The sequence below is a fragment of the Diadema antillarum genome, unplaced genomic scaffold (genome assembly GCF_040938485.1).
Source record: "Diadema antillarum isolate AM-2024a unplaced genomic scaffold, OU_Dant_1.0 seq00001129_RagTag, whole genome shotgun sequence".
NCBI classification, from domain to species: domain Eukaryota; kingdom Metazoa; phylum Echinodermata; class Echinoidea; order Diadematoida; family Diadematidae; genus Diadema; species Diadema antillarum.
In genome coordinates this window covers 316,322-339,300 of record NW_027271942.1, presented here as the reverse complement: position 1 = coordinate 339,300, position 22,979 = coordinate 316,322, and the positions used below count along the sequence as shown (strand labels likewise).

General features: G+C 39.9%; 1 protein-coding gene across 1 annotated transcript; it reads left to right on the top strand.

Moving 5' to 3' along the window:
- Positions 1–10: 10 nt before the first annotated feature.
- Positions 11–21,211, top strand: LOC139744020 (uncharacterized). Its single transcript, XM_071654484.1, has 20 exons — positions 11–136; positions 1,361–1,539; positions 2,076–2,261; positions 3,701–3,897; positions 4,344–4,455; positions 4,999–5,181; positions 5,831–6,031; positions 7,162–7,275; positions 7,992–8,195; positions 8,483–8,635; positions 9,193–9,395; positions 9,989–10,112; positions 10,594–10,794; positions 11,536–11,736; positions 12,307–12,423; positions 14,315–14,380; positions 15,668–15,809; positions 17,786–18,060; positions 18,945–19,081; positions 21,050–21,211. Exons 2-20 carry the CDS (start codon positions 1,374–1,376, stop codon positions 21,209–21,211), a joined length of 3,144 nt encoding a protein of 1,047 aa, XP_071510585.1. The 5' UTR covers positions 11–136; positions 1,361–1,373.
- Positions 21,212–22,979: the final 1,768 nt, after the last annotated feature.

Genomic DNA, 22,979 nt, shown 5'->3' with positions numbered 1-22,979 from the left:
TAACTACTACTCTGTGTGTTACACTGCTGAATAATGCTTGTAGACAACCATGTCTTTATCATAATCTTTTTAGCAGTTGCAACGAAATATGTCCTCAAGTTGTGTGGGTCTGGTGTCCAAGATAGTATTGTAACGAGTGAGTAGTTCTCGATTATACGAAATCCACTCAGTTTATGGTGTTTTGTCCTTTTGCTTTAGAAAGGGTCAGTCAGCTCAGCTATGTTAGATAAGAGACTGAGTAGTGTTAGATCGCGATGCGGATCCCCAACGTGATTTACTGTAACGTTAGCTAGCGCTAGCAGCAGCGTTCTGACCGGTACGATACGAGGGGAGGTGTGTGTGGTATGCGTGGCTGAGGCCCAATATTTCATAAAGAGTTGATATGATAGCAACTCTTGCTGGGATGACAATTGGCAATTGTCATGGTAACGACAAGAATTCTGCTTTCTGATTGGCTGTTGAGTGTTGCTATTGGAAGTTGCCATTCCAGCAAGGTTTGCTTATAAATTTAATTGGGCCCTGGCTAGTGGCTGGGCTGGGGCCTGGGGGTATTTCATGCAGCGTTTTGTCAGATAGTTTCTCTGACAAACGGTTATATATAAACTGACTTAAAAAAAAAAAATCGAAATCCTTGCATCTGATTGGCTGGGAGCAAATTTGTCCGACAAATTTGTCGGACAAAATGCTTTGAACATGAAATGCCCCCCAGCCAGGCCATCGCATCAGACACAGACTCAGTTGCATGAGACAATCATTTGAATCAATGATGTATGAATGCCATGATCAGTGATGATGACACTGCAAAAAAAAAAATTGCAAGATTAAGATTGTTCTAGTAAAGTGGGACTAAGCACGCATGATATTCGTAAGCTGTTTCATTGATGAATGAAAATGCCCCTGTCACATATCAGTCCGGAAAATCTGCTCAGATGAGGGGGGTTCCGTCTCATACGCAGGCACTCTCCTCCCATGCATGGATGAGCACCTCTGGGGTACTCAAGAGGCTCCCTCCCCGAGTAGTGCTCATGAGGCCTCCTCTTAGTCTTGACTTCTCATCCATCTCACATCTGATTAATGGTTGCAAGTTCGCACTGTGATTTTTTTGTTACACACACATTGATGTCCACTCTCCATGATGAGAAGAAGAAAAAATTACCGGTAGGCCTAGTGCCGTAGATCTATATCTGTTTGTTTTGATTAAAAGTTGAGTTTTGTCAAAGCAAGGTTCTAGATCTAGATAGAATTTTTCTCCTTCTTATCATGGAGAGTGGACATGTAGATTACTGTGTGTGTAACAAAATTGATTGAAATGAGAGTTGTTCTAATTTGTATTCTACGTACCATGATATTCTTTCTTCAGCAGTACCTGTGCAATGAGTTCACTCGACTGCAGTGAACAAGTGGAAGTGGGCGAAGATGGGGCCATCCTGAGGATACCAGATTTGCAGGAGGACGTGGACCATGTGGTGTTCGCCCACCATCGCAGGGCACCCCTCTCCAACAGCCACCCAGCCTTCAGGGTCAAACTTGTGCAATTAGGTAGGTTGAACTTTACTTCTCAGCGTCATAACAGATGCCAACTTAGTCCAATAGTGGAGTGAATATTTTCTGTTACAGATCTCGTGCAACACTACAAATTTTGGTGGTCTTGTAAGACAATTTTGTTAAATGGGATTTCTAATGCACAATGTATGTTTGTAAATGTGCGTAGGAAATGACTTGGAGAAACGTTACAGGTAATTGATGCCTTCTTGAAATTGCATAAATATCTTCCCCTGGTTCATAAAAAAGAGTGATGGCCGTACTTTATTTTTCCTTTGTTTGTTTGTATTGTGTGTGTGTGTATGTGTGGGGGTCTTTTTTCTTTTTGTTTGTTTTTTGAGGGGTGCCGAGATGGTTGCAGATATCACTTTCAGAACTGAAATTATGTGCAATAAACTAATCATTGGATAATCAATTTGTGTAAGTTTTTTTTTTTTTTTGTCTTCATGAATGTTAGTGAGAAATTTCAAAAAAGTGTGGGGTGTGGTGTATTGATGAGTTGATGACCTTCTTTCACAAATTTGTGTCTCCAGGCAAAGATGCAGTGATTGGACTTGGGATCAGTATCGACCCCATTGTGGTGGAGGAGGAAGATGATGAGAAGGAATCGTCTCATGATCACTTGTCAAAAGATGGCATCATTTATTACAGTGATGATGGTGTGGTAGCATCACCAGCGAGAAAAGGCCACGGAAATAAATCATCAAAATACGCTGAAGGTATCTATTTTTTCTTCTTCTTTCTCTTGTTTTCTTTTTTTTTTCCCTCGTATTCTTTTTCCTTTTTCTTCTTCTTCTTCTTTTCTTCATCCTTTTCTTTCTGTTTTTTTTTTTGTGTGTGTTTTTATTTCCCTAAATGGGGATGCTGATCATGAAGTCGGAATGCTGCTAATGTGCACAGTCATCTTTACATGTTAGCAGTATCTTTGAAACATCTAGTGCATCTAATTGATTAGATTTGTTTTGTCAGGACCGTCTCGCACAAAACCAGCACTTTGAAGGCTTCAAGTGATTGGAAGTTGGCCTTCAGTGCATTCCATTCTCTGCTGGTGTGGGGAAGAATGATGATGCCAGTATTTGTGATTTATTGTGATTTGTCTCCACGTGATAATTCACAAATTTGGTCTATTTGCTGAATGAAGATAATTATTCTGACCCTTTTTCGTAATGCTGCAACAATTTATTGCAATGTAAAAGCAAATCAAACTCAGTGGCCCTTATGGAACAAATGTTCAGTCAAATGCAAGTTCTCTTTGTGAGACAGGGCTTTATATATACAGTGGCAGATCCAGAGGGGGCGCTCCGGGCGCGCATTTCCTCTTTATTTTTGGTTAGAACAGAAGAAATAAAAAGAAAAGAAATGAGGGGGGTGCGTTTAATCTTGCAGAAGCGCCTCCCCCTTTACGGAATTCCTGGATCTGCCCCTGTTATATGTAATCAGAGGAGTTTGTTTTGTTAATAATAGTATCATGAATATGACAGGCCACATTTCTTTCTCTTTTCTTTTTTCTTCCTTTCTTTTTTTTTTTTTTTTTTTTTTTGCAAAGGGTCTCCAGCTAAAAACCTTTAGTGTATTAAGGGGTGGACCAGGAATTCTGTAAAGAGGGGACGCCTTTACAAACTTAAAGGGGGCACACGCACCCTCCCCCCCCCCCCTCCAATTTTTTATTTCTGTTTTGACAAAAAAATAAAGGGGGCACACGCCCGGTGCGCCGCCGCCTGGATCCGCCACTGGTATTGATAAACTGTCTGATGATTGTTAGTCTTCCTTATCCAGGGTACTATGTAGTCCATGAGTCTCTTTTCCAGTAAAAAAATTAAATAAATGTCTTGAGTCAGCTATTACCAAATTATATGGAGAAATAATGACAGTGTTCTTGTCTCAATACCAGTGAATTTCATTCAGTCAATCTTGTGGATGGGTCTGTTTCCATGAAAAAGAAAAGAAAATAGAGATGAATAGGAAGACAAGGATATCATCAATAATTCATGACTCTAAAAGCCTGTAAAATGTTGTAATGTTGGTCTGTCACCAATAGTGTGGTTATCGTTTCCTATTTCTATCTTTGATGCATTTGCTGCACTTATAGTTTGCATGTACATGCAGATAGGAAAGAGAAATGACACCATTCTTTTATTGTTTGAAATTTGATCTGCAGGGGATGTTATAACGTTCGTCGTAGAGCAACTCACTGCTACAAAGTCCCTCGTGTGTGTGCTGAAAAATGACGCCATCCAGTGCAGGCGGTGGCTGACCATGAAAGCGGAGGACCTCTTCCCGACGGTGAATGCATGGTGGGGGCCAGCAGAGCTCCATGTGGAGTGGCTGGCCACATCTGGGCCCTCCCTGTCAGTGGTATGTTCCAATGGACTCCTCGATTCGGTGATAGTCATGTGTGACATGAGATGTCAATGTGTGCAACTCCGTAGCATGCAACTCCGTAGCACTTTCGTTGCTGCTGGCCTTGGTCATTGTAATTAAATATCTGTGGCAACTGATAGAAGTACTTTTACCTCAAAATGTCCTGCTTACTTATATGTTCGTATTAAGCCCAATTACACAATTTGTGTTTGTTTTTTTGTTTTGTTTTTTGTTTTTTGATTTTTTACTGAAATTTTGATAATCACAATACATATGGATATGTAAAACATATCATTTGCCTTATAGTTATTGTCAGTCAGGGCACTTTTTGATGGCTGGAGACCATGATTTCATTTTGACATAATGCAGACTGAAAGCCTTTGTGAATTTACTGTTTAATTTATTACAATGCTATGTTTGACATGCTACTCTGTTGCCAGACAAACTTGGGTTGCTGGTTGAAATCTGATGATGTCATGGTGGAGGGAGACCAGCTGAGCCTCAGGGATGCCAAGAGAGGGGATGTCCAGGCCCCCCTGCCACTCCACAAAGGTCAGTCAAGGGTATCCTTGGTACCTTCCTCCCATTAAAAACTTCCGTTGCCTCCAGAGGTTCCCTCTGTTTCACTGTTCTTGCCTGCAGCCTCCCGGCCAGCAAGTAGCAGAGTTATCATGCAGTTGCTAGCTTGATTAGTGTTCTTCTGCCATTGATAGTACCAATTGAGGCGGTTGATTTGCCAAACAAGTATGGCTCAGCATATGCAAAGACATTAAACTGCTGTGAAATTATGATGAATTGAAATAATGGCAGATGTGGAAAAAAAAAAGAATCGAAGATAAAAGGTAGTGGTCTTCTGTGTAATAATATCGTCTAGTATTGTCTAAGTAATCATTGTTGCTTGCCAAAGAACCAACTCTGTAAATGCAGGTAGATAAGATAAGAAGAAAATACTTCCTGAAGGAAGAGGTAAACATGAATGTTTAATTGATTGTAAAATTGTTGGTGGATTTTTATCAGCTTTTGAAGTTGAACCAAACACAAATCTGAAATTTGTAAAGAGGTTGCTAATGTTCTAATTCTTTCCCCTAACCTCAGGATCATCCATGTACTTTGAGGCGGCCCTCGTCTCGCTGGGGGATAATGACAAGGAAGGGCCATACATTGGCCTGACCACTGCCACGTGGTCTCCTTCCAGTGGGAAACCTGGAAAGCAACAGGGCAGCATCTCCTACAATGCAGCTGAAGGCAAGATACTCAGTAGTGGGGAGGCAGCCAAAGGTGAGTCAAATGTTGTATATTGAGAACGGGAACACGCAGTGACTGAAATGACAGCGTCAGTTTACAGCAAGAAAGTATGTCATTCAGGATACCTGTGCAATCTGAGCAATTAGTCATGAGGATTATATCCTTTAGACATGTTTGCCTCCAATGCTTTCCATGGATTGGCTGATGAGATGCAAACAGTAGGCCCTATGGTGTAAAAAGACACTGGTATTCCATATACAGTATATAAAACTGATATGTCATGAATAGAATAGATAAAACTGATGCAGTCAGATGTGTCATGGGCAGTGATGAATTGTTAACTTGTATAATTTGTGTGCTTGTTTGTTGTTGTTTGTGATAGAGGGGTGTGTCAAACATTCCTATTTTATTCTGGGTATTTTAACCCGTTGAGAACGGGTCCCAAGTTTACTCAGACAGGGGTTTATGGGAAACGTGCGTTGTAGCAACATCAGCCCGTTAATTGACATGACCTCACGCAGCGAGCACTATGAACCAGGTAATGCTTACTTTCAAATGTTCTGCCGACATGCAATCCCAGTGAGAGAATGCTGATACAATATTTCCCTTTCATTAGTCACCCCTGCCATACACACACAGGCACACTGAACTGATCAACCCATTCCATCCTCGCCCTCTGCAGGTAAAAACTTAGGTGCTACTGGCCAGTGCCAGGCTGGGGATGTGATTGGCTGTGGGTTCATCCTGGTGGAGAAGGACAAGGAGCCATCGGCCACCCAGACGGGCGTGGCTTACTTCACCAAGAACCGGAGCGTTGTGCACCACTTCAACGTGGAGCAGTCCATTGGAGGATTCTTCCCATCAGCTTCCTTTGTAGGAAAAGGTATGGGTACCATCTTTACTGAGAGCATCCAAACATGTGTACATGCTGGTGAAGGAAGTTTTCCAAAAGAGTGACAGTTTTTGATACTTATGTTTGTGTCATAGCAGGGCTCGAAACTAACCTTTTTGTGTTGTGTGCCATTCTGGCCACCAAAATCTTTGAATTTTTATTGTAGTAGTCCAAAAAAGGCATATAGTAGCCCGAAATTAGGAGCAAAAGTAAAAATCTATTTTTAATCTTAATTGCCCAATCAGGCTGCCGAAAGATAGATTTGGTGGCCCAACACCAATTTTTACTGGCCCTGGCAGAGCTGCCAACTAGTACTGATTTTCAGTAATTTCTACTGAAACTGGAGAGGAATACTGAAGGTTACAACAAAATTACTGATTTTAGGAATCATTGTCTGTGATATATTCTATTGCACTGTTAAGGATTACTGATTTTCACTCAAAAAAGGTGCAAATTACTGATTTTCAGCCATGAGAGTACTGAAAGGCTTTTACAAAAGTTGGCAGCTCTGCCCTGGGCACTGCTAATGTCAAGCCCTGGTTATAGTGATTATCTTGTAAAGTTTGTGTAGTTACTATAGTACCTAGGAAACATACTATTATGGTTTCCCTTCTTTACCTCAGACACTATTAAATGAAAATTGCACCTTCACTCCACACCATGTAAATCCTGTAAATCCAAGAAATAAGTAATACGGTGGTTGATGAAGGTATTTTTTTCATGGCATACATTTTATGATGCTGGCACAGTGGTTATGAGGGGCATGTGTGTTTTGACATGGTATTTTGATTTTATGTCACCATTGATATTTGTGTATATCAATTTTCGATGGACAACGGATTCACACCTATAAAAGGGAGTGTGCTGTCCGTTGCTTTCACTGCTAAGATGGCGGTTGACAAAGGTGCACCTCACACACAGACAGACAGACATACACAGACACTCACAAGATGTTGACAGCTAGATAAGAAATTGATAAGATGATGTAAGTATATATATAACCCTTATGGATTTTAAAGGGGTTCTAAGAATATGATCAAGTGAATTTCACCTCATCATGCGTGAATGTCATTCACATCGAGGTGTATTTATATTTGTTTTATACTTTGTGTTATTTGCAGGATCCAGTATTAGAATGATCATGGATGCTGCACCCCCAGAACTTCCAGAGCAGAACAACTGGGTAGCTGCTGCTCAGCGGGCAATAGCCTTCCCTGGTCTTGGAAGCTTTGACTGTGAGTTCCTCACCTGTGCTGCTGTCTTTCTTTTCTGACACTTTGGAACAATAATTGTAAAACCAAATTTGTGGAGGTTTTCCTGCATTTAGTTATAATGAAAATTTTCAATTCCATTGAATGTCACACCCTGCCTCAAAAACGCTAAGAAATACATATTATAAGAGGAAATAATGATGTATTGCGACAATAAGAGGACTCATGATTAAAATCTATGCCCCCCCCCCCCCCCCCCCCCCCTCACAGGAAAGAATACTAGAATATTTCTACAGGATTGTTTTGTTTTGAAATTTCACATGCTTTTGACTTTGTAGAGGATCTCAAGAAACACTAATCAAAAAGTTTATTCTTCCAAAGTGAAGGTGTCATTAGCCTTAAGAGAAGTATCTTATCTTATGACTTTCAGAGGTCTTTTGACATTACGTGATGGTGACTTCAAAATTGAGGCAGATTGTAATTCAATTTTTTTTCCTTTGAAAATATATTTTAGTGATTGATATACAAAGGAGGACAAGGAATCTCATGATAACATCAGTGCAGTAAGGGCCGTCTACCAACCCTTCCAAAGCAGTGTTTGACGATATCTTCTTCACATGTGAGCCTAATGATGATATCTATCGGGATCATGACATTCCCTAACAGTGTCTGAATTTGACCCCTGAAGTAAAATCTCTGATGTTGACCATATCCCGCAAACTCTTCTTTATTGGCTGCAGTTTCCATCAACAATGACAATTCGTCAAAGCACGAGGAAGGCATCACCAAGGGTAACTTCCGCTTCTCGGAGCCCATCGGGTGCCCAACATCGGATACCATCCGTCCACAGAAAGACCTGGATGGGGAAGACGGGAAGCTCCTCCAGCTCTTGAAGACGATGACGCCCTCGGAGCCTTACTTCACAGTCAAAATACTGGAATTAGGTTTGTACATTGATTTTCATATGTTTTTGTCACCTGTAGATAATTACTAGTTTGAATGAGATCATTCAATATTCAAAATTCAATATCTGTTTTCATGTTCACATGTAGTCAAGACTGAAGGTATCGAAACCTTTCTTGCCCAACCACTGAATGCTGGATGATTATGAGGATATACTTCAAAATGCACTGCACTCCCCAGTATTGTGGAAACATTTATCATGTTATGTTATGTTATGGTATGTTATGTCATAATATCTATTCTTCTGTTGCATACCTTGCCTGTGTAGGTGAGGACAGCGGGATATGTGTTGGAGTAAGTCGAGAGGGCCAGAGCTGTGGCTCATCTCCAGGCTCACTAGTGGATTCAGCTGGGTACTCATCGGATGGCCACATCCTACTGGGCAGCGAGGGCTATTTCAAGACGGAGAAGTTTGTCGAGGGTGAGTTGTACAGCCTTTCACTGCTACTTAGGCCCACAATTGTCAGTCTTTTCGTATTCTTTTTTGGAGACGATCATGAAAATTATAACTAAGACTTGTACTTGAAACCCTTGAATTACATATATTTAAGTATTTTTCTTGACTTTTTTTTTATTAATATCTTTTGATCAAAACAGTTAATTTTGTCACATTTCCGAGATAGGTGAAAAGGAAATGAAAGACCAATTCATGCCACACTTGTTGTACTGTTTTCATGACGAAAGGATCGATTGACATTGGATGATTGATTGAACCATCCAAGCATGTATTGAAATGAAATGGAATGGTGTCATACAATGATGATGACAACCATACATTTACAGTTGAGATACTAGCTAAGAAAAAGAGTAATTTACCTGCATTTTGTGAAAGCATTTCTTCGGATGAACTTGTATGTACAGCCATAGCCAGTTATTTTCTCTATTTTATTGTATTTACACATAAAGTGCAGAAATATTATCTTGTCCAAGCTCAGTATATTACCTGTACTGTGTAACGATGTTGTCTTAATCTCACAGGTGATGTCGTTGGTGTGTACATTGAGTTTGTGGATCTGACCAAAGTGGTCCAGTTTGTTAAGAATGGACAGCTGATGGGCCAGAGTGTGATCAGGGGGAGCAACAAGGACATCTTCCCCAGTCTCGGCTTCATGGGCAAGGCGTCGACAGTTCAAGCCACATGGCACGTGTCGCGCCCAGACCTACCTCCCACGTACAGCAAGGTACAATTAACTAAAATATCTGAAGAATAATTGTGTCAGATTCCTAAATTCTGTCTATTTCATCACGAGCACGGTTACTGAATGCACCGAAATTTTAAAAAAGGAAGAAAAAAAAACCTTCTATCAACAACATCAGACAGAATTGTGCTCTATTTAAAAGCGTGCCAAACATTCAAACATTCTACTAGCAGTTATTTATCTCTTCTTTTTTTTTGGCTCAAGTGAGCTATTGCCATTACTCACCATCCGGTGTCCGTCATGCGTAAACTTTTTACATTTTTGTCTTCTTGCAAATTAAAGAATCTTTAAAAATCCCCAGAGGGATAGGATATAAATGTGAACAAATGGGCACCATGCCCCCCCCCCCCCCCCCCCCCCCCAATTAAGGAATCTTTAAAATCTTCTCTAGAACCAGAAGTGATAGAGCTTAGTTGATGTTATGAGTAAGTACATTGATGATTGTAGTTCCTCATTTGCGGGACAGACAACCCACCCCTCCCCATAAGGAGGTAATGTCAGTAGTTCCACATGCATAATTATGTCTATTATTATGGGAAGCTCTAATTTGGTCCAGCAAAACACTTCCCCTACAGAACAAACTTGAGAACTGGTTGAAGAGTCCTGATGTGCACTTGGACCATGGCAGGTTTTCCATGGAGAAGAAGTATCGCAGACTGAAGGGAAGGGTCATTCTTTCTCCTCAACCTCTTTCGCACAGTGAGTAGTCACATGTCTTATTTGGTCATATGCTCAGGTCCCAATTAACCCCCAAAGTAAAATATGTGGAGTGCAGATGTACATTGTCCTCTTTGAACCATCCAAGTAATGATATATTCTTCCAATTACATTTAAGGAACAAGCTGTTTACAAGTGTCATTTGCATGTGCAGAAAATATTTAGTAAGACAATCAGAAATCCAACTTGCATATATTTTAATGTCTGAATGTCCTTGGACAACATGAGAATCTCTCTCACACACATACACACACAAGCAGACACACGAAAGGAGATATTTTTGATTTGTCGTAAAATTGTTGCAAGGCATGCCATAATTGTAACAACATTCCTCCTAGGTAGATTTACATGCCCCGTCATAGATATATTTGAGATTAATTTACTTAAGAAAAAAAGACCAACAACTCACCAAAAACTCATCTTGCTTAATAATGTTACTTGTGTTGTTTCTTTCTTTCTGAAGCTTGGAGCTACTTTGAGGTACAGGTCACCTGTAAGATGTCTACACAATCCAAGAAGGTGCTGAAGGCACCGGTCATCGGGCTTACCAGTATGATGACCTTCTCGCGGTACAAAGACATCTCCAAGAGGAAAGATGTGCGAGACATCCGCTACTTCTGTCACAGCAACTCTGTGGGCTATGTAGACTACCTGAAAAAAGAGAGTGAGTTCAAGTTTGTTCTGGTATATGGTTCCTGGAATGACAAGGTCATGTGTTTTTATTTGCCATACATAATTCAAAATCCTGGTAAGCCAGGTTTGAATATCGAAAATACTGATATAAGTTTGAAAAGACTACAATCATTAATGTTATCAAAAACCATGTTTCTACATTATTTGATGTCAACATTGATGTTATTTTGCAAAAATGTTGCAAATATGAAAAGTTTTTGTGCTCCCCCTAAACTTTCATAATTTTTGAAAGAAAGTTCTTGTTACCCCAGGGGGCAATATCTGTTCAAAGCTAGGCCCAAATTTATACAGCGAGATACTGCTACAAGAGCTGAAATTTAAGTGAAAATTTAAATGAAGTTCCTTCACAGGCATGTAGCAAGTGTATTGTCAAGGAATGTCACATAGTGTTGTGATGGTTACCCTTTTTGTGAAAAATAGTCAACCAAAGGTGTATCTGCAAGTTATGCTACATGCATGATTGTGTTTAAAACATAGAGAATATTTAATGTTTATACAAAACAAATGAACAGAGCCAATATTGGCCTACTATAACCTTATGGTAGTTATTTTTTTTTTTTCATTTTGTGTTATATGTAAAATTTGCTTGTAGCTCAATTAGCATGTCATAGCTTGTTATCAATGAGTTTTTTTTTCTTTATTATATCTACTTGACATGTTCACCCTGATTCCTTTGCTAGCTACTGTTTTGTTTTTGTTTGTTGTTTTTCAGTGGTACCAATCAAGAACTATGTGCAGAGTGGGGACAGGATCGGTTGGGGTCTGATCTACCCCTCGGCCAAGAATATTCCCAGCGACCTGGCCAGGCAGGTGGTCATTGTCTACTGCTGCATCAATGGTGAGGTGGTCTACCACAAACCCATGGAGCAGCCAGGGGGTGGTCTGTACCCATTGGTCAATCTCTACAAATACGGTAAGTGGCTGTATTTGTGCTGGTAAATACTGGTAGTAACTGCCAAGGGGGTATTTAGTAAATTATTGCATTTGTCTAAAATCTTCTTGTTGCTTTTTTACTGTTGTGTCAGCAAGAGCACCAGAAGTATTTGCTCTTATTCATGTGCCTGTGTGTTGTGATACAAAGGATAAGAAATATCCTTTTCTTTAAAGTATACTAAAGTAGTCCAACACTTGATATATGGTAGTGTTACTACCTTTGTCAGGTGTTCACTTCAAATGACTGTAATGACTTTAAAATTACTAATCATAGGTCGTTATGTCAGCAACTGGCCGTAATTGAGTTTGAAATATTTATATATATAGATATGAATATAAAGTATGTGTATTGTGCGTTCTTTCAGAGGTTAATTGTTATATATTTGAAACAGGAAACTATATGTTTGAACATTCAGATTTTCACAATGTAAATGCACAGACTATCAATAAAGCTATGCCATTAATTTTGACATTTGCATAGTAGCTTTGATGATGTCTTGCTATCCTCAACCATGAAATTCTGTATGCCCCCTTCCTCTCTTTTCACCAGGTGAAGTAGTTGAGCTGCTAGTCAACCAGACACCCCCTGCCTTCACCAGTTTAGCCAGCTGGATTGAAGAGGCTGACGAGTTCAGGATAGAAGTGGACAAGCAGCGGAAAGCTGCCGGTAGGTCTTAATCAATATTTGTCATCATCCATCACTTATCCTCTTACTCTTTCTCCATTGTACCGTATGTCCCTCCAAAAGATTACAACGGTACCCTCCACAACAATAACTTTAAGAATAGTGAATCAATCCAAATACAATTTCAGGGTTTGAAACTATAACTCACAGAAACTATAAACAGAAAATCCCATTTGATTTGCTTCAGTGGTCAAAGAGAAATAAGGAATTTTGGAGAGCATGTCAGGAATCTCTTTCTGCCAAGTTCTGTATATTGTGTTTACACATTAATATGCAGTTTCAAGAGCATCCAAGTGCTAAACTTGGAAGAATCAGACTCATGACATGCTTTACAACAATCCACATTTCTCTGTGACCGCATAACCAATGCGAAAATCCAATTGTAATTTTTGAATTTTTGTGAGTCTGTCTCTCCAAGGCTACCATCTTATGTAGTCTGTCTCTCCAAAAAAGTCATCTCTTATGAATATATTTCCTCCACCTCTTGTGCTGTCTTTCTTTCTGTCCATCTCTCCTCTTCCCCCCTCCCTCCCTCTCTCTTTCTTTCACTCTTCTACCCTCTCTTCTTTTTCTGTCTACCCCACCTCCATTTTCCATGAGGTTGGTTATGAAACATCAATATAATATATATCATATTATGAGCATAGCATATACATCAATGACGACTATATTGGTGGCATGTTACATTCTGCAAAACCTTTGCAAAACTTTCTCAGGGAGGTCTTCTACACCAAATCTTACTGAGTGAGATTTCCAAATATCTGCCAGTCTACACTAATTTCATGTTATGTAATTTGGTAAGACTTTCATTTCTCAATCAAGACAAATTATTTGATAAGCTATCAAAATGCATCTGTCCTTCATTTATCAGTGTAGGCTTACATGTGCTATAATGTGGCAAGCTTTAAACCTTTCTGGCACGCATTTTCAAATATAAAATTAGAGACATTGTGCCCTGTCAAAGCATCCTCGCTGTAAAACATGTTTGTTTTTTTTTAATATTAATGATAATTATGATAATAAGCCAAGTCCATTAAATGAAACAATCCAGGCATTATGTGATAATGTGTACTAACTTGTATTACATTTGACTTCAAAGCTACTTACGATGCTCGTGTTTTCAAGTAGAATGTATTAGTATATGAGTGTAGCACTTTGCAGTGTTTCGTACTTTCTGACTTCTTTCTTGTAACATCCTATTATAAACTGTGTTTCTCCATGTCATGTGTAGGAGTGTCATTGGTAACATTGTGGTATGGCATTTCACACAGTGTGAATGCCATTGTGAGTAATTAGCAGGAATTTTTTTTTTTGGATGGGGTCGGGATATGACCAGAAGAGAGGAAAGCCAATTTGTGAGCACATATTTGAGTAAGGATGTTGTGAGGTCTTGATAGTAAGCACCTTATGATCACAACCATAGAAACTTTGTGTATTGTCAGCCTTTTGTTTGAAAGTAGGACACAAGGAAATATGAAGTTCATTGTAGTCATGGTGGCTTTTGCATGTCTGGCTTAAACTAGATCCCTTTGCAAGTCAAGTAAACATATGGCAGGGAAAGGAAAATATTTGTCTGTTCTGTGTGTCATGTATCACATGTGAATGCTATGTATCCAATCAAGGCTAGTGGTACAACGGATACTGTATGACATACACTCACAATTTTATCTTACCCTTCAATCAATTTGTTCACTCTATTCAGTAAGGAATACTAAAAAAAAAAAGGAAGAAAATCATTCATCATGCAGTGTCACTACTGATATAACCGCCATCAATTTAGAACCTGAAGGTTAATACTACCATTTACCATAATGGTTTTACTGACCTTCTGCTTCTCAAGTGATGATAATGTTTTGACTGCTTCATCCTGCAGAATTTGTGCTATACCTACCATACCTCATGCGCCCAATCTTGCCTTCAAAACAGAAATTCCGCCGAGGTATGTGAGAGAGACATCACATGAAAGCGAAGTGATGGGAACGGGTTCTGCACCAAATTTGTCCCCTACCCACAAAAAAAAAAAGAAAGAAAATGTTCGGAAGGAAGGCAACCTCTCTTTTCTAGACTGTTGTCATTCCATGACAATCTGTGTCTCAATTCTCCATTGTTTGTCTTTAATGGCACAAAAACAAATACAGAAATATGACTTTATAGGTCATTTTCTGCAAAAGCAGATCCAATTTGTGGTCCTATTTCTCCTAAGTTATCACGAAACAAATTTGAGGTGGAAGCCAGTCTTGTCATTTCACTTTACTTTCTGTTCTTTATCTTTCTTGTCATGCATAATTTTTACGACTGTGTTACAACTATGCTTTTAAAAAGCCCTTCATTCTTGTCATATGCACCACCATATTGCAGTGAAATGGGAGGCAGAGGAAATGGATAGCTAAGTGCTAATATTATTTGAAGGAAAGACTGAGCATTGCATATCATTGAAGCGCTGGGCATAGAGCACATTATGTGTGTACGTAAATGTCACTGGATGGGCTAGATTGGAGCGTGTCACATGACAGCAGTTGGGGGGGGGGGGGAATGAAAGAAAAGACTGCAGCATTCAAATTCATGTTATGTCATGGACTTGATAAATGAGTTTCGGATGTTTGAGTGGTATTAGTCACTGAGCATTATAGATCTGTGTTGTGTTGAATTGTGTTGTAGTTTTTTTTGTACATGTGTGTGTGGGGTTTTTTAAAGTCACAAACCGCTGTATGTTAAGAGGTTAAAGAGGATCATTATCCATTATGGGACCAAATTTTCAGAGAGGCATATGAGAAAAATTGTCTTGACTCAATTAAGAAAATACACCATCCTATTTTTTCCCTGACTGTAACACCCCTCCCTTCCATTTCTCACTAATCATCATGTTTTTGTGTTGAGTAGGAAAATTATCACAATTGGAGCTGTGATGATATGAACACAAATCATTGCACGTAGATAAACAGTACCTTAGCACAAATGTTATCATCAGGAAGAACCATGTAGCACAACCTTTAGCAAGTTATCCTAGTGCAAGTGATTTTGTACACTAATATCCTTGCAGTGTGTGTGCATATACGTGCACAATACATGCACATCTATTTCTCTTTGTTTTAAAAAGCTTTCCTTCTTGGATTTTCCATGACATTGATGTTTACTGTTGAGAAATATTAATATCATATTAATATCTCAGCTATCCAATATGATAATAATGGAGCATGCTAACTGGAAGTTCATGTTCTGTCGGCAGGCTTGCACAAACAGACAGCTGAAGAGAGGAGAGCCCGGCCAGCCACGCCCGCCAAGAGACCAGACAATCATCTCAGAAAGTACCAGGTGTATATCCACTGTGACCCAGTGCGCTACAACGAAGCCACCCACATACGAGCAAGGTAGGCACCTGCACTGTCGTGGTAATGCACGCATATATAAATTGGATCATGATTTTTAATTGAATTGTGATATGTTTTTCCTGTGGCCATTAAGAAAACAACAAATGCTTGTGTATGCAATGGGACGGATGAAAAGTCCCTTCTGAAGGGTTGGGCCTTTAAGGATAAAGTGTTGCACATAAGGGCACCATCAATCGCTGCTGTTAGGGGGACATGAACCAGGGGCCTCATGATTGGTAGTATGTAGTATCATCCACTGAACCACAGCAGCTTCTTGAGCTACCACAACCCTCACAACTATTTCTCCTTTCACATCAGAACTTGGTCAAATTTGGCGAAAGGCAAAACAAGTCACAAGATTTCTGCTGCTATCCTCTACTTTCTTGTAGCTCTTCATTCTCTGTTGACATTCTTGTTGACTGAAGTGAACTGTCAATTCATAATTCAAAGTACTCAATCTGTATGTTTTCTGCTTTCTGGCAAATTTGTGTTAAATTGATCATGGTAAGTAGGCAAAGACACATTGGTTACAGTAAGGTCCTGAAGTAGATGATGAATTAAAATCATTTTTAAATGTTGGTGTCATTGGAATTAAAAAGTGGTAGTCATTATGCAGAATAACTTTCGTTTTCTTTTATGTGAAAGGTGTTCGCGATGTAGACAGGCATTGTGCAGTTTAATTGAAATTGCACGTGAAGGCCAGAGTCAATTGTTTAACTCTAAACGTGCCATGGTCGCCGAACGGCGACCTTAGTCCTGATGTGCCATGGTCGCCGATCGGCGACTAAGAAGAGTGAGAAAGCATTGATCATTAAAGTTCTTGTAGTACCGTAATGTGTTACACCAAGAAACTGCCAATGATATGTACGGGTAGCTGATTAGCATAGCCGTTTCCACTAAAAATATGAGCATCCTTACATTGGAAATTTTTGAGTAAATACATGATTTTCCAGCTAGATGTATTTTTTTCGCGTCAGAAAAATCCACAGCGAGCGCACCCTCTGCGAGATTTGTGTGGATCAAAATCTCATTGGTAAACCACACGTGTGTATGCTATTGAATCTGCGTGTATTGTCTATGCGGTTTCACTTGCGTAGTTCCGCTCGGATGCTGTCCTGCGGGAAGCTGCTTTGATTTTGTCCCTCAAGGAGGGTCAGCTTTCGTTCGTCGGTCAAGTCTTTCATCCTTTTGTTTTGGTGAACGTCACTAATCGTCCCCACGCCAGCATAGGAATTGCATGAGGACAAAGGCCTGCCTATTTCAATAGAGTACCCCCTCCCCCCCCCCCCCCCCAACCCGCAATCCGCTTAGACAAAAGGAGGATTAGTAGGTTCTTCCTTCTCATGTGGACAAAAGACACTCTTCCCGGGCCCGGAACAATTACTTTTGTTTCAAATACAGGAACTGGGACTAAAGGACTCAGATTTGGGAATGAATTACTGAGGTAGAAAGAGAAATTGATAAGACAAAATAAACTGCTAGTATCTTTGGAATCATACAACAACCTGGAAGGCAATTTTGTTATCATTTCAAAGAAAAGATGTTGCTCTGAAACTTTCTTACAGAGTCAAGGGAGCGTTCTATTGAAGAAAAAATACGACTGACTCTTTTTTTCCATACTACACAAAAATTTTGTAATAATATTTTTGATGTGTCAATTATTTCTGCAATATTTCAGGATCAGATAGATATTATGGCAAACTGACTACATGACACAAAAGAACAAACATTTCTTGATATATGCCATGTAGAACTCAATTCAAAACAGTCAATAGTTTCAGAGATATGGCGGTTTTAAATTTCATTGACAGTCCAGTTTTGAAACGTTCTGGCATTAGGTAAAAACCTCTGGCACGTTAGGGGTTTTGGGCCTGGCACATTGAGAGCTAACATGCAAGAATGTGCGGGTTACATGCATGTATTAATACTGATCGTGTGACCAAGGCAAAAATTTCTGTATTATTCATGTACTGCAGGCTTGATGCCAAAGGCTTCATCACGGAGTTGCTTCCCGAGGACAAGCTGAACTCCGTCAACATCACCCCTCTCATAGAGGGCCACATCTCTGCGAGCACGTCAGTGGTGTGCTGCATGGGCCCAGAGATCAGCGAGACACAGCAGATGGGCCTGGTCCTCCAGCTGGCCCAGAGATGCAGCAAGCCGGTGCTCCCTTTCATCCTGGAGAAAGTCAAGTGGCCGCCGGCGGGCGAGCTTCAGAAAGAGTGGCAGAAACTTGTCATGCACAAAATTGGTAAGAAGCTGGTACATTTATGTAAGGGAGTAGAAATTGCCCAAAATTCCTTGTTTTTTCTAATTTACTATGTCTGCAGAAGAAAGACTGTAGAGAAACCTGCCATGCACAAAATTGATAAGCTGCACATAGTTTGCAGGAGACTTTTTACAAGTTTAGGAAATTGTCAAGACTTCTTTGACCTGAAACTTGTTATGTTCCAGACCCACCTCCATCAAGGGGGTGGTGGGGGCTTGCTTCTTGCCAAGCCATCAAGTGTTAGAGTGTCTGTAACAGACTATTGGTTCAAGAAAGCACAGTGACTGCCTTACTCAATGGGTACATTTCTCATCTTCTCATTCACTCTCAGTATTGAAACAAGGTAGTCAGATCCTAGGAATGTGAGAGTCACAAACTTAAATGAATTGGTATGGATCTGTTGCTCATTGTAACCCAGGGCAAAGTGTCATCCCTAAGTAATCTGGTGTCAAGATTGAACAATGCTGGTGTTTGTATATATCATTGCTTGACTTGTGAAAAGTGAAGAATGACATAACATTATGCACTCTTCATATTCATAGTGATGATTGAAGAAAAATATTTCATAGTACTATCTTCCTGGCTTCGTACAGTGTTTGCTGAGGAAAAAAAAAAAAAAATTGAAAAATCATTCATTTGAATGCCAGGGCACTTTTGAGGTTAAGTAACAAAAATCTAAAGGGAAAAGAGCTTTTACAAAAACTGTTTGATGTAGGGATGAGTAGTGAACTCAAAATGATCTTTGTGGGAGAATGTGATTACCGTCAGTTACAGACTGTGCCACAAATACTCCAATCTCTGCATGATTGTGAAGTTCAGCAGGTAAGAAATGACTGACTCATGTGTCGTTTGTCGCCATCATGCAGAAACGAGTGGTGACTTTGACTGGGCCATCCAGCAGATTGAGGAGAAAACTTTGAACTTGAAGGACAAGGGCTACAATGGCAGGGAGATCCGAGTCAAAGAAGGAAAGGGAGCCCAAATGCTGTATTCCGATGCTCAGGTGAGAGCAAATTGCACTCTTCTCCCTCATTAGCTGCTGTCACACTGGCAAATTGTCGCTAAGTTTTTATTTCGCGATGTTCTCAAAGTTTAGCAAGTGTTGTTATAATCATTTAAATAATAATAAAAAAACAACAACTGGAAATTAACTCAATTGTTGCGACGTTTCACCAATTATCAAATGACTTCTTTTGGTAAATGAAGCTCCCTTTAATGAAATGGCCCTTATATAGTGCAAGATTGTTTAGAAGCTAGCACGCACTGGACAGGTGCAAAAGATGGCTAGGAATCCTGCAAATGGCCTGGTCTGCACTATAATCTCACACTGTGCAAGGGTGATCCCATCAATGGGAGCTAAATTCACCCAATGGAGCCAGTTGATAATTACTGAAATATTGCAGCTATTAAGTTTTTTTTCCAATTTATTGTCCCCAGCCGAACGAGTTCGAACAGGGGACTATGAAACGGGCTCCGTACGTGTGTGTGTCCGTCCGTCCGTCCGTTGTAGCGTCCGTGTGTCCGTCCATGTGTGATCAAAATCTTCAATTTGCTACTTCTCTGTCATTTATGAGCCAATTTTGATTCTGTTTGCTTTATATGATAGCACTACATGGGAGCTTTGAAACTTGTACACAAAATTTCAGTCGTGACCTTTGACCTTGACCTTTGACCTATATTATACATTTTGCTACAAAATGCTACTCCTTCGCCATTTCTGACCGATTTCGATTCCGTTTGCTTTATGTGATGGCACTAGGTGAGGGCTTCAAAACTTGTACACAGAATTTTGACCTTTGACTTCTTTGACCTTTGACCTTGATTTTTGACCTGTATTGTACATTTGGCTACAAAATGCTACTCCTTCGCCATTTCTAACCCGATTTCGATTCCGTTTGCTTTATGTGATGACACTAGGTGAGGGCTTCAAAACTTCTACACAGAATTTTGACCTTTGACTTCTTTGACCTTTGACCTTGATTTTTTGACCTATATTGTACGTTTTGCTACAAAATCCTACTCCTTCGCCATTTCTAACCCGATTTCGATTCCGTTTGCTTTATGTGATGGCACTAGGTGAGGGCTTCAACACTTCTACACAGAATTTTGACCTTTGACTTCTTTGACCTTTGACCTTGATTTTTTGACCTGTATTGTACATTTTGTTACAAAATGCTACTTCCGGCGGGGACATATATTACGCACCGCGTAATTTCTACTTTTCCTTGTTTTTTCATTCAAATGATTAATGCAACTTGTACTTTGACTTGATGAATGAGAAGAGTTAACATTTAGCCAGTTAGACTGCAAATTTCCCCCCCCCCCCCCAAAAAAAAAAAAAAAAATTCACAAAACTTCTTGCAAAACTTCCCATTCAAAACCAGGGTAATTACTAGCACCCACGCAAATCTTCTCAAAGTTTGTGCAGTCTGAATGCTTGCAACTGAAACTTTGCAATGTTTTGCCAGTGTGACCGTGGTTAAGCTCTCTCTATCTCTGCTTTATCTCAAGGAGACATCTCCAAGACATTCAGCAAGGTTTGAAAACAGATAAGCTCTTCTTTAACATCTGCTTAGATTTCCATCATTTTTTCCCTTTGCTCTTGCCATTCTGCATGTCCAGTGTCGCAACATGGTTTATTCTAGTGTTTGTACGATTATCTCTTTCTTTTATAATTGTGAAATAGTAGGCTTCATTGAAAAAAAAAGAAGCTAACTGCATTGAGACTAACTGGTCATGACAGTTTTCATTGAAAGTAATATAAACATGACCAGATATTGGCCTTTATTCTAAGACCCACCTTTAAAGTGACTGAGATTGGTTTTGTAGGAAGAGAGAATTGTTTAAAGTGCTAGTGTATGCAGTTGCAGTATTCTTTTGGGAATCATATCTGATACGGTTTTATGGCCAGTGATAATCATCATGTTGACAAATCCAATAACTGGGCACAATGTTTTGATCACCACTATAGAAAGGAGGCAAGACAGTCAACGAGAAAAGCGACCCGAATGCCCTGAAGACGGCCATGGCGGATGCGGACAGGTACAAACTTAATAAGCCCTTTGGTAGCGATGACATCAACGGTGGAGGGCCCAGCGCCGGAGCCAGTGGGGGGATGGTCTCTGTCCTTTAGCGACTTCCAGGAACCCAGGTCTCGATTCCAGGAGCAGGACAGGAGACGGCCAGCAAGCAGCCGCAGTAACCGTGGTAACAACACATCCAAAACCTGTGTTATTTTGTAAATTTTGTATGCAACTGACGTGTAATTCATTACTAGACTTCTTTTTTTTTTTTTCCTGTAATTTGGAGTACTAGTATGTGCATTTCCAGTTTTCTTTCTCCCTCTCTTTCGATTTGTTTTGTTTTTTCTCTCTTCTTTCACATGCTGTATTCCTTATACCTCATTTTAATCCTTTTCACAGTCACTACACAAAGTAAGATCTCGCATGGACATTTCATGAGGAGATTGTCCGTGATAGCTGTCTCGGTCAATAATTTGAGCTCTTTTTTATAAATGTTTCCAGGTGAAATTCAAATCTTTGCAATATTTGGTACAAGTGTAAATTGAACATGCTGTTTTTGCATCCCACACATTGACATGCCATCATTGGAGAAGCGAATCAGTGCACAAATACTTTTACGGCCCTGTTGTATGAATCGCTGTAATCACAAATTATGACATTGTCACCAGCAACATGTCACCCATCATACTCATTTACAATAAGAGTCTGATTAAAGACTACATGACAATATTGTCAATAGCATGGATGGTTGGCACACATTTAGTATGGCCTCACACTTAACCATTGAGGACGAGTTCCCGAGTATGCTCAGGGCAGGGGTCTATGGGAAATGCATGTTGTAACAAAATTAGCCTGTCCTCAGTGGGTTAATCTTTTGATTTCCATGGAGGCATTGTGGGTGATGTGGAGATCACAAATCTCTGTTTCATGTGTCTTCCACTGTATGAAAGCTGCATATCACGTGATTTGTTAACGCATGAATGTAGATGTGATGGCAGAGAATTTACTGAAAGAGTGGATGGTTCTGCAGTATTCTCTTTTTCCCACAAACTGCTCATTTATTGTAGAAAAAAACCCAATCAAATAAGTTTTTGTGATGAATGTGATTTGTCAGGCGAAGTTTATTAATGTTCAACTATATAAACCTGCTGTGTTGCTTTGTATTTTGTTTCACTCACCATTGTATTCATTGAGTAGCTCAATGAGAGTTTTCTACTGAGAGCTGTTCAAAAATAGGAAAAAACGTATAAAATATGGTCACAAAAGTTTTGAATGACTGCATTAAAGTGTAAGTTTAGGTACAAATTACAAAGACAAAGTGCATATATGTGAACTATGCTGTACAGTGTTAGAGATTGTGTGTGGCAGCCAACTTTGATGGGCCTTGAGCAGGGTGTAGCAGTCATTTCTGTTTTTGTTTTTGTTTGTTTTTTCAAAGATTTATACAGAAATCGAGAACAGAGAAATGAAACACTCTAAGTTGCAGTGTTTCTTGATTCTGTCACTTCCTGAATTAGCTTATTACTTTAACCCTAAAGGGGCCGGGCTTTTTTGGCTATGCTCAGACCGGGAGGGGGGGGGGGGGGGGGGGGGGGGGGGGGGGGGGGGGGGGGGGGGGTTGGATTCCGCCGCCCCCCCCCCCCCCGAGATCTCGGCCATCGGTGGTGCGATCGCGATGAAATTTTGCATGCGTGAGACCCACGTCAAAATCTACAAGATTGCGTCATAAGATTTTTTGAAAAAATCATTTTCTAATTTTATTAATTATGCAAATTAATCTCAAGATCATATTTTAGCCTAATTAAAAGCATTGAGAGTCTAATTTTTGATCTGTAAATCTGTTTTAGCATATTCAACATTGTACATCACAAAAACTTC

Excerpts from the sequence above, each read along its gene's own strand:
- LOC139744020 (XM_071654484.1), top strand. The coding sequence starts at position 1,374 with ATGAGTTCACTCGACTGCAGTGAACAAGTGGAAGTGGGCGAAGATGGG. Across the intron at positions 2,262-3,700 it reads ATCATCAAAATACGCTGAAG|GGGATGTTATAACGTTCGTC; the intron begins GTATCTATTTTT and ends TTTGATCTGCAG. Across the intron at positions 9,396-9,988 it reads TACCTCCCACGTACAGCAAG|AACAAACTTGAGAACTGGTT; the intron begins GTACAATTAACT and ends CTTCCCCTACAG.